The sequence below is a fragment of the Typopeltis vanoorti genome, chromosome 15, assembly GCF_054136105.1.
Source record: "Typopeltis vanoorti isolate ZY-2024b chromosome 15, IOZ_Tvanoo_1.0, whole genome shotgun sequence".
Taxonomy (NCBI): domain Eukaryota; kingdom Metazoa; phylum Arthropoda; class Arachnida; order Uropygi; family Thelyphonidae; genus Typopeltis; species Typopeltis vanoorti.
Window position 1 is genome coordinate 3,713,987 of NC_143563.1, and position 12,991 is coordinate 3,726,977.

The 12,991-nt window shown below is 37.8% G+C and overlaps 1 protein-coding gene across 1 annotated transcript in view; it reads right to left on the minus strand.

The window, feature by feature from the left end:
- The window catches only part of LOC150098313 (uncharacterized), a 571,066-nt gene that overhangs the window by 365,085 nt on the left and 192,990 nt on the right, over positions 1 to 12,991 (minus strand). The window contains exon 11 of the mRNA XM_090405143.1: positions 811 to 864. Within this exon, the coding sequence (XP_090261269.1) occupies positions 811 to 864 (54 nt within the window). The remainder of the gene's footprint in view (positions 1 to 810; positions 865 to 12,991) is intronic.

Consider the following 12,991-nt stretch of genomic DNA (forward strand, 5'->3'; position numbering starts at 1 on the left):
TTTAGACTTTTTTGTATAGATAATGCGTTTGTTATCTATCGAAAAATACGGTAATAGAAATGCATAATTAATAAAAACAAATCATGTATAATAGAAATCAAGATATTTAGAGCAATTTATAGTAATCAACCACTCACTCTTTCTATGAAACCAGCACATTTGTTGCACTTGCAAAACAGCTCCAAGGCTGAATTAAGAATTTTATCTCTTACCAATCAAACCATTAATATGTGTATTAAGATTAGAATTGCTATATATATATATATATATATATATATATATTTATATATATATAGTTTTGCCTTTTATTTTTCGTTAGTTACTGTCTTCATTATCTTTTTTCTTTTTGGTTACAATTCCACGTTCATTTCCTTTTGTTTCAAATCTCTATATATATATAAATTTAATTGTTATTCTAGTCTCGGTTATAGTCAGTATATATAAATATGAATATATATATATATATGTTGTCACTGCACTAAACGATATGAAGTGAGTTGATCAAACTACATTGATCATTATACCATACTTTCTAACATTATCAGCTCTGAAAAAAAAAATAATAACAAAAGGAAATGAACGTGGAATTGTAACCAAAAAGAAAAAAGATAATGAAGACAGTAACTAACGAAAAATAAAAGGCAAAACTGACAGGCTAAATATCAGGGGGGAAATATCACTACTGTGAGGTAGAAATTCCATTTAAATAATTTATAAATAAATAATTGAACATTTCAGTATCTGAAACATACTAAAATAAATAGCAAGTTAAAGCTATTAATAATTATTTAAAAAAAAAAACAACTTAACCTCTTCTCCTGATTCTCCAGGTTCTCCTTTTGGACCAAAAGGACCTGGTGGTCCCTGAAAATTATAATAATTTTTTAAGGAAAAACTATCATTTATTTCCAAATGTTCTATATTTCGATATAACTATATAAAAAGCAAACACAATACCTTTATTTTTTAAAAACTTAATAATAAAACACAGTATGTATTCATAATATTATGACTAACATACTTAAAGTGCATTAATTATACTAGTAGGAGGCTTTTATTTTTATTTTGGGGAAGAGTGCCAGAACATAATGTTTGTTTGAAAGTTACATAAATGAAAGAATACTCACCTGTAGCTGTCTTTCTTGGTGCAGCAGCAGGCTGTACTAAGGGGGTTATTATTATTATTATTCACACCTCCATGGAGTCAAGAGGCTCATTGCAGGAGGTTCTTCCTAGGAAACACAAAGTCTATCATACCACTCCTTGAACTAATTGACAGTTCTTGCTCTCACCACTCTATCAGGCAATGCCTTCTACAGTTCTACCATCTTCCACGCAAAGACTCCTCACCCTCTTGCTCACAGCTTCCTTTCGTACTTTCCAGGGTTGGCCCCTTGTCATCGCTCCTTCCTGCTTCTCCACCAAGTAGAAGAACTCCACAGTGTCCACGCTTTAGCTGCCTCTCAATAGTTTAAAAGTCTCAATCAAATCACCTCTCCTCCTTCTGCTATCCACAAAACTCTGCAGTCCACATTCCCTCAGACGATCCTCATAACTAACATTATACAGTCCTGAAACTATCTTTGTTATCTGCCTTTGTAGCCTTTCCACAGTTCATTTATCCCCTTCAAATCCTGGGGACCAAATCTGAGAACAGCAGTCTAAGTGTGGTCTGATCAGGGTCTTATACAACGGAATGATAACTCTTTTATCTCTGCAAGGCAGTGTCCTCAGTATTGCAGCAATCCTCTGGGTTACATTCACCATCTTTGCAATATGCTTCCTGAATTTCAGTTTTCTATTAATCATCACCCCCATATCTCTTGTCTCCCCTACTTCCTCCAGTACAGCTCCTACAATCAAGTATGAAGCCTCCCTTTGATGTATCCCAAACCTCAAAACTTCACATTCTGCTGCATTAAACCGATACCCCCATTCATTTGACCATATGTCTAGTTTATTCAAATCCTTTTGCAGGGCGGCCACATCTGTACTATTACTAATAACCCTTCCCAGCTTCAGTTCATCTGCAAACAACTGAATATCCCCTTGCAATCCATTGACAATGTCATTGATATAAAGGTTAAACAATAACGTGTTCAGTCCTGAGCCCTGTGGAACCCCACTCAGGGTCTTATACAACAGAATGATAACTCTTCTTTCTCTGCAGGTCAGTGTCCTTCTCAGAATTGAAGCAATCCTCTTTGGTTTGTAACCTTCTGCTTCCTTGATATTGCCCCACCATGCACAACTCTCTGATACTTATTAGACAGCCAATCCTAAATCCAGTTGACTATCCTGACATCTAAATCCATGTGCTGTAACTTAAATATCAGCTTATCATGTGCCACCATGTCAAATGCCTTTGCAAAATCCAAAAAAATGGCAGTGTTTGTCTTTCCCTTATCAACTGCTCGTCACTTTATTATAAAAGGCAATCATATTACTTAAGCAAGAGCACCCCTTAACAAATCCATGTTGATTCTCACAGATAACATTACCCTCATCTGCCCTACGCTGTATATAGTCCCTCATTAATTTCTCCAAGACCTTAACAATTACTGATGACACACAAACTGGCCTATAGTTAGACACATTCTGTCTGCTACCATTAATCTGAAAGAAGACTGAGAAACAAGAAATTACAAAAAAAAAAAAGGAAAACATTGGCTGGAAAATTTGAATTAAGTGGCAGAGGGGAAAAGACTGATAAAGTGGACTATATCTTTTCATCTATAGCAAATCTTCAAACAAAGGTCAGAAAATGAAAGAAAAGATTGTTGTATTCACATTCTTTCAGCAAAAGATGGATTAATGGGAGGTGGGGGGGGGAGGGCTGCATGTTGGACTAAAAATTAAATTAAATAAAAAAACTGGAGGAGAGAACTAATCTACATTCATACAAACGAGAGATATTTCAAAAGTAATACCTCCATTGAGACAGCTCCCCATCCAAAAGAAAAGTCAATGAAATAAAGAAACAAAAGAGAGTTTAAAGTCTCTACTTTATGTTCATATATTACTGCTCAGCATAATCTGCCTCCCTTTCAATACATTTTTGCCATCACAAGTTTTTCAAAGCTGCCATAATAATAAAACTCTTCACGTTGCTTTTGGAACTATTTTCTCACTTCTGCTTTGATCTGTTCAACATTTTGAACTGGATGGCCTTATGATGTGTCTTTAACTGAAGACACTGAAGAAAAAGAAAATTATTATTACTATTATTATTATTTAGGCCTCCATGGAGTCAAAAGTCTCATTGCAGGAGGTCCTTTCTAGGAAACATAAAGTCTATCAAGACTCATCGTGGGAGGCCCCTCCTAGAAAACACAGTCTATCATACCACTCCTTAAACTCATTGACCGTTCTTGCTCTCACCAGGCAATGAGCCAGGCAGCGTCCTTCTCAGTATTGCAGTAATCCTCTTTGGTTCGTAACCTTCTGCTTCCTTGATTTCCCCACCATACACAACTCTCTGATACCTATCAGACAGCCAATCCTGAATCCAGTTGACTAACCCGACATCTAAACCCATGTGCTGTAACTTAAATATCAGCTTATCATGTGGCATCATGCCAAATGCCTTTGCAAAATCCAAAAAAATGGCAGTGTATGTCTTTCCCTTATCGAATGCTCTTGTCACGTTATTATAAAAGGCAATCATATTACTTAAGCAATAGCGTCCCTTAACAAATCCATGTTGATTCTCACAGATAACATTACCCTCATCTACCCAATGCTGTATATAGTCCCTCGTTAATTTCTCCAAGACCTTAACAACTCATCTACCCGAAAAGAAATTATGTCTGTAGTAGAACCTTAAAAATGCATAAAAGATGAATATCTATGCTTTTCAACCTTCATGTTTTATTTTTATAATAGCAAAACAGTGCACACACCCACAGTCATAAACAGTAATTATTGCACAGTTACAGAACTACTGTTGCTGTTGTCTTGTCCTTTGAAGAGGCCTAGATGCCTCCGTGTGCTCCCCGCACTGCCCTGGCCATGTCTATGATTCTGCTCGTATAGAGCTGTTCAGGATTAGGATCCATTTCTTGAAGGCTGCTGCAATTGCTGGACAGGCAAAGATTTGAGTGGGTGTCAGTTCAGTATTGGGGCAGTTGACTCTTCATTAGAAAATTGGATGCCGTTGCCACGTTAATCACCTTGAAATCGGACCATAAGAAATTTGGTTAAAAGCTTCAAGGGTCCAAGGGAGGCCTCGCGGCCTCCCTTGGACCCTTGAAGTAATGCATTACTATCCCTTATGTACAAGGCATCAGTGAACGTATAGCAAAAGTTTTAAAACCACTGAATATTTTTGTTGCCTTTCAACTGTTTAGAAAAATCTCCACCTTTCTCACTTCTCCTAAGGATAAGCTTCCACATCTTAATCATCCAGGTGTCTACCAGATTCCATGCCCTTCTGGATTATCTTATTTCGGACAAACTGGAAGATCTGCCTCTATTCGGCTAGAAGAACACCAATCTTATATTGAATACTTTAAACCTGAAAAGTCTGGACTTGCAGAACATGCCATCTTCACCAGACACAGAGTTCATTGGAGAAAGACAAAAGTTCTTCACAAAATTCAGTTTCTCATGGAACACCTTTATAAAGAAACATGTGAAACTCTACTTCATTCTCCTAACTTAAACAGATCCGACAGCTTACGTCTATCCCCTTTATCTTTCAGTTCATCTTTCCTAACTTTTTATTGTATTAATTTTTTTTTTTTTTTTTTTAAGGAAAGTTATTGACCTTTTTAGTTATCTTACACCAGCTACTTAGGTGGCGCTTTTTGGAATTGTCAGTTATTGTTTAATTTGAGCTTAATGTACTGAAGATGCCTGTGACACACAGGCGAAAATTATACTATTAAATAATCTTTGTACGTGAGTTTTTTCCGTTATTAATTTTGTATAGATAGATGAGCTGAAAGAGCAGGTGAAATGTCTCAAGAATGAGATAAGAAGTGTGAAACATGAGATTAGGAGAATGGAAGAGATGAATGCAAGGTGAATCAGAGCAGGAGTGAGAGAGAGTTATGGTAATGATAGAAGAGGAGAGAAGAGGAATAGTAGAAGAGAGGGAATGAGAGAGAGTTATGGTAATCATAGAAGAGGAGAGAATAGGAACAGTAGAAGACAGGGAATGAGAGAGAGTTATGGGAATGATAGAAGAGCGGAGAATGGAAACAGAAGGAGAGAGGGTATGAGAAGAATACAAGGGGGTGCTGGAGCCAGGGATAGAGTGATGTCAGGAAGGCAGGTAAGTAGGGGAACACAGAGAGAAAGTGTTAGAGGAGAGAGAGAGAGAGAGAAGGGGGGGATGCAGGTGAGCAATTGAGGAACAGGGTGGTAAGAGGTGTAATGTATTGGTGACTCAATGGTGTGTACGATAGAATGAGTGAGGAATGTTTGCCAGGAGAAAAGATAGAAATTGTGACTATGGTAATTAAGAGAGGTTAAAGGGTGGATGAGATGATTGTGATGGTAGGAATGAATGACTGGAGAGGCAACGAAAACTGGGTGGTGAGAGATATGAGATTCTTGCTTGAGGGTTGTTGTGCAAAAGAAAATACAAAGAGGAAAGATAGTGTGTATGTTGCCTAGGTATGATAGTGACAAGCTGAGCAGAAAAGCAGTAATATTGAATAAAATAGTAGCTAGAATGTGTCAGAAGAGAGGATTGGAATATGTGGATGTTTGGAAGGTGATTGAGGACTGAAAGGAATTGTATGCGAGAGACTCCTGGCATTTGAATGAGGAAGGCCGAAGGCATCTCGAGAGATTGCTGATCTGAACGAGTCAGTGTGTCAATGCAGGGAAACTAGAATACTCAAGGATGGATAGTAGCAGGAGTGGCCTCTAGTGGGAATGGGTGCTTAGGAGAAGACGGGCGACATCAAGTCATGCTGAGCCCAGTGGAGTCAAGAGGGGATAATGCTAGATACAGAAACAGTGGCATTTTTATGCTTTATACTAATGCCAGGAGAATCCGGAATAAAGGAGAGGAATGGGTGGCGCAGATAGCATCAGCCTGGCAAAAGATTATTGGGATCACTGAGAGGTGGTTGACAGCAGAGAATATAATAACAGGAATAGAAGTAGCAGGGTACAGCATTTTTCGGCAGGATAGAAAGGGAAAGCACGGTGGTAGAGTACTGCTTATGATAAGTGATGACTTATGTCCTCTAAATGTGGAAGCTTTGGAAGGCAATGACACTAATGATTTTGAAAGAATATGGTGTGAGGTAGATGTGGGCAAGACAGGATAATTAGTGGGGTTGCTACAAACCAAGGAGCACTGAGGGTGGGGAACAGGAGATGTTTAGACAGTAGAGCTTGGCAAGTGCAAGATGAATGATTGTTATGGGAGATTTTAACTACAGTAGTATAAATTGGGGAGAGGATTCATGTATCAATTAGGGAATGGAATTTCTACAATTCTTGAGGGACAAATGTCTTAGTCAACATGTAATAGAGGGAACAAGAGGTTCAAGAGTTTTGGATTTGGACATAGCATCAGAGGAGTTGATAATCTGAGATGACATTTCTTCCAGCAGTTGGAGAAAGTGACCATGAGATTCTGACTTGGAAGATGAATAAACATGCAGGAATATTCAAAGAGATGGGAACATATGTGGAATTATAAGGGAGGTGATTATAATAGTCTTAGATATCAACTTGGGGAAGTTTCATGGAGGGAGGAATTGGAAGATCAAGATATCATTTTAGTGCTTGGGAAATTGTGAAGGAATATTTGTTAGCAGCAATAATAAGATGTATTCCACACGTGAAGAAGAGCACACAATTTGGTGTAAAGTGGATGACAAACAATATTAAACAGAAAATGCATGAGAAAAAGAGGCTATGGAAGAGATATAATAAAGAGACAGGTGAAGATCAGATGCATGAAGAATATAAGACACAGGCCAGGAGAGTGACTAGTATTGTAAGGAAGGCAAAACTTTAATATGAGAAGAGATTGGCCCTAAGATCCAAAGAAAATCGTAGGGAATTTTTTTAGCTATGCGGCCAGTAGGAGGAGAAATGATTATGGAAGAATGACATTGTGGGAGATAGATTATTATTAAACAAGACCTCATGGAGTCAAAGACTCATCTAGGATTTGTGAGATAAAAATGGAAATAGATTGATTAATGCAGACAAACATAGTGGAATTGTTCAATGAACACTTTATTGGAGTATTTCATCCTGGAGGAGTAAATTTTAATACTAGAAGGATAGGGTAGGTTCGAGGTTTAGAGGTGCAGGAGGAGAGTGTGTTCCAAATACTGAGTACTCTGGATATCAGTAAAGCTGTGGGACTGGATGCTATTTTACCAAGGGTTTTGAGAGAATGTGCTAAAGAACTAACAGCTCCTTTGACCTGTCTTTTCAATGAAAGTCTGGCTATGGGAAAGGTGCACAGGGAATGGAAGGAAGGTAAGATAGTGCCATTGCATAAGGGCGGTAGCAGACTGGAAGTGTCTAATTATAGGCCAGTTTGTGTGTCATCAGTAGTTGTTAAGATCTTGGAGAAATTAGTGAGGGACGATATACAGCATTGGGCAGATGAGGGTAATGTTATCTGTGAGAGTCAACATGGATTTGTTAAGGGGCACTCTTATTTCAGTAATATGCTAGCCTTTTATAATAAAGTTACAAGAGCAGTAGGTGAGGGAAAGACATATACTGCCATTTTCTTGGATTTAGCGAAAGCATTTGACAAGGTGCCACATGATAAGCTGATATTTAAGTTGTAGCACATTGGTTTGATGTCAGGTTGGTCAACTGGATTCAGGATTTTCTGTCCAATAAGTATCAGAGAGTTGTGTATGGTGGGGCAGTTTCAAGGAGGCAGAAGGTTACAAGTGGGTCCCACAGGGCTCAGTACTGGGACCTATATTGTTGAACCTTTATATCAATGACGTTGTTAGTGGTTTTTCAGGGGGATATTCAGTTGTTTGCAGATGACGTGAAGCTGGGAAAAGTTATTAGTAATACGTAACTTAAATTTTTAACAGTATTAACAACACCAAACAATTTAATTAAAAGATGTTTATTAACTGCTTATATTATGCTGAATTTCAAATCAACATCATCAGAGTACAACACACTTGTACTACCGACAGTGAGTAAGTAAAACAATAAAATTGCAGTGTACAAAAGATCTAAAGTCCTTTTTATGACGCCCTCTAATGTTGGGGGGAAAAAAATCATTACAGCTTAGGATGGCAATCTCCCAAATTTTTGGCAAATTAATGGAACCATACTTGTTCAGGTTAGGAAAATTCTTCAAAGCCATTGCTGACTCAAAAAATAATCTTTCAGATCTGTAACAACTCTTAAATAGCACATTTGTTTTCTTCCATCTAATTCTGTGTGAAGGACTATTCAAAGCGTGGTCAGCCAGTCCTGACTTGCCATAGTAATAGTAGCGAATGTATTTTTTATGTTCTTCCATGCAGATGTTAACTGATCTTCCTATTTGTCCATAGTAGGCGAAGTCACAGGGAACTTCATACACTCCTGGGTGTGCTAAACGGTGAAGTTTATCCTTAGGCGATCGGATCAGAGTTGCTAGTTTTACATGCAGTTTGAAAGTAGTGCGAAGGCCATGTTTCATCAGTACTTTGGTATCTTTTCTGATGTACCTTTGACATAGGGAATAGAGATGGTCATGTTGTGTTCCTGTGCATTAGGGGAGGGAGGAGTAATGGGGTTATGTAGTATTTTATCTATTTTGTAGGAATTGTAGCCATTGGATTAGAACGTATGACACAGATATTTGAGTTCAGAGCTGTATCGTTAGAACAAATAGATCTGGCTCTGTGTGCGAGTGTTTTTTTTTAAATGCCACGCTATTGGAATGGATGATGATGATGATGATGATGTGATTGTTTATGTAGGTATCTTTCTGTGTGTGTGTGTGTGTGTGTGTGTGTGTGTGTGTGTGTGTGTGTGTGTGTGTGTGTGTGTGTGTGTGTGTGTGTGTGTGTGTGTGTGTGTTGGCTTTCTGTAAATGGAAAAAGATAGTGATCCATCTGACAGGTAAGTGACTAATGTGTCAAGAACTGGTAAACAGTTATTAGATTCGTTTTCTACTGTGAAGTGGATTTTGGGATGTTGACTGTTTAGGTAGGTAGGTGACAAATGCATCCAAAGTGCCTTGTCCGTGGGGCCAAATAATAAACACATCATCTACATATCATAACCACACTAGTGGCTTGTATGTAGCTGTGGTAAGCACTTTGTTTTCAAAGTGTTCCATGTAAAAGTTTGCTAAAGGGAGGGGGGGGGAGAACCCATAGCAGTACCATTAATCTGTTTGTAAATTTTTTCTCCCCATGTAAAGTAACCTGTATACATGGTAAATTTGAATCATTCAAAAATAACAGGGGTAAATTTAGACTTGATCAAATTAAGAGTGTCTATAAGTAGTACGTTGGTAAATAAAGAGGTGACATCAAAACTAACCATTATATCTGAAGTTTTTAGGATACAATTTTTAACTAGTGTTTTGAAATGGACTGAATTTTTTACAAAAGTAGAGGAGTTGCCAGTAAGAGGAGCAAGTGACTTGGCTAACTATTGGGCCAGTTTATACATGGGACTATTTATGCTATCAGCTATGGGGAGTAGGGAGTTATTAGGTTTGTGGATTTTTGGTAATCCATAAATACGGAATGGTTTAACATAAATGGGTTTATTTTTTTAATGATTTCATTGGGCCAGGAGGAAGTCAACTTTTTTAGTAATTTTCGGACTTTTTTTTTTCTTTGAGACATAGTGGGGTCTCAATCTATAATTTGGTATGTGGAACCGTCACATAGGAGATCTTGCATTTTTTTTGTTATAATCTTCTTGACTAATGATAACTGTAGCATTTCCTTTATCAGCTTTTGTAATGATAATATTTGTACTCTTATATAACTTTTTTAAAGAAGTTATTTCATTATGTGATATATTGCATTTTGGTGGTTTAGCTTTGTTTAGAATATTTGCTATATCTAAGCGCACATTATTGGCCATTGCTGTCAAAAGATCGTAGATGCCCCTTTCTACCATCATGATTTCTAATTATGAAATTTGTTTAGGTGTGATGGCAAAGTTATGTCCTAGACTGAGAGCATTCTTGTCTTCTTCAGTGAGTATTTCTGATGATAGATTTACGACTACTCGTTCTCACTGAAGTTGCGGTTGAAACTTCATGGAGCTGTTGCAGTAGTTGTTAATGATACTGCTATGGGTCCACCCCCCCCCCTCTCCACCCTTTAGCAAACTTTTACATGGAACACTTTGAAAACCACAGCTACATACAAGCCACTAGTTTGATTATGCTATGTAGATGATGTGTTTGCCATTTGGCCCCATGGACAAGACAATGTGCATGCATTTGTCACCTACCTAAACAGTCAACACCCTAAAATCCACTTCACAGTAGAAAAAGAATCTGATAACTGTTTATTATTTCTTGACACATTAGTCACCCACCTGTCAGATGGATCACTATCTTTTTCCATTTATAGAAAGCCTACACACACACACAGGAAGATACTTACGTAAACAATCACATCATCAACATCATCCAGTCCAATAGTGTGGCATTTTAAAAACACTTACACACAGAGCCACAGCCATTTGTTCTAATGATACAGCTCTGACCACAGAACTCAAATATCTGCACCATACGTTCTTAGCCAACGGCTACAATCCCTACAAAATAGATAAAATACTACATAACCCCATTACTACTCCCTCTCCTAATGCACAGGAACACAACATGACCATTTCTATTCCCCATGTCAGAGGTGAATCAGAAAAGACAGCCAAAGTACTGATGAAACATGGCCTTCACACTACTTTCAAACCACATATAAAACTAGCAACTCTGATCCGCTTGACTAAGGATAAACTTCACCGTTTAGCACACCCATGAGTGTATGAAGTTCCCTGTGACTTGGCCTGCTATGGACAAACAGGAAGATCAGTTAACATCTGCATGGAAGAACATAAAATATACATTCATTACTATTGCTATGGCAAGTCAGGAGCAGACCATGCTTTGGATAGTCCTTCACACAAGATTAAATGAAAAAAACAAATGTGCTATTTAGAAGCTGTTACAGATCTGGAAGATTATTTTTTGAGTCAGCAATGGCTTTGAAGAATTTTCCTAACCTGAACAAGTATGGTTGCATTAATTTGTCAAAAATTTGGGAGACTGTCATCCTAAGAGCAATTCCCACATAGCTGTAAAGATTTTTTTTTCCCCAATATTAGAGGGCATCATAAATAGGACGTTAGATCTTTTGTACACTGCAATTTTATTGTTTTACTTACCCACTGTCGCATGTACAAGTGTGTTCTGCTCTGGTGATGCTGATTTGAAATTCAGCGAAATATAAGCAGTTAATAAAAATTCTTTTGATTAAATTGTTTTGGTGTTGTTAATACCGTTAAAAACTTAAGTTATGAATAACCGTCAAGACCTAAGTTTATCTGTTAGATTGGTTATTAGTAATAGTGCAGATGTGGTAGACCTGCAAGAGAATTTGAATAAGCTAGACAGATAGGCAAATGAATTGGAGTATCAGTTTAATGCAGCAAACCTGCAGAGATAAAAGGGTTATCATTCCATTGTATAAGACCCTGATCAGACCACACTTAGACTGTTGTTCTCAGATTTGGTCCACAGGATTTAAAGGGGATAAATTAACTGTGGAAAGGGTACAAAGGCAGATAGCAAAAATAGTTTCAGGACTGTATAATGTTAGTTATGAGGATCGTCTGAGGGAATGTGGACTGCAGAGTTTGGTGGATAGAAGAAGGAGAGGTGATACAATTGAGACTTTTAAACTGCTGAGAGGTGGTTACAGGGTTGATACCTGGGAGTTCTTTCGCTTCATTGAACAGCAGGAAGGAGTTATGATAAGGAGGCGTGAGCAAGAGGGGTGAGGAATGGTTTCTTTGCATGGAGGATAGTTGAACAGTGGAATGCATTGCCTGATAGAGTAGTGAGAGCAAGAATGGTCAATGAGTTTAAGGAGTGGTATGATAGACTTTGTGTTTCCTAGGAGGGACCTCCTGCAATGAGTCTTTTGACTCCATGAAGTCCTGAATAATAATAATAATAATTTATATGTGCATGCATTACTAAAAAGAAAGTGCTTTGTGAGTACTGTATTTCACCTTTTATTACAGGATATACCAGTGCATTTATCTCAATAAGATTCAACCACGTTCATAAACACAGGACCGTTTTTTTTAGAGGTTTGCGAAAAGCACTAGTGATTGTTTGAAAATAAATGACTAATCTCATAATCTCAGTTGATAAACTGATTGGCTTTACAATCAGATTGGGATCTGTACAGTTAATAATTGTAGTAATCATTGTCATATTTTATTATTATTTATTATTATTAATGTCTGACCTCCATGGAGTCAAAGACTCATCGTGGGAGGTACACACGATCGTAACAATGCTTATCCAACCATGCCTTAAACTGATTCAACGTGTCTACATTTGCAACACACTCAGGCAATGCATTTCACTCACCAACCATTCTCCATGCAAAGAACCTTCTCCTCACTCCTCTGCTCACACAATCCTTATACAGTTTCCAGCAATGACCTCTTGTCCTATCCCCCCTCCCATTCTACGAAAAGCCTCCTCCATATCGCCGCCATAACAACCGCTGACTAGCTTATTTGTCTCAATCATTTGTTCCCCTTTCTCCTATTCATGAGGCTCTGCAACTTACATTCTCTCAATCTGTCCTCACACTCCACACTGCAAAGAAAACTGACTACCTTTGTGAATCTTCTCTGGACCCTTTCCAACATATCATCATCACCATGAAAACCAGGTGATCAAATCTGTGCATAATAATACATATGAGATCTGATCAAGGCCTTACACAATGGTGTCATAACCTCTCTCTTTCTGCATGTCAGTGTCCTCTGCATTATTGCC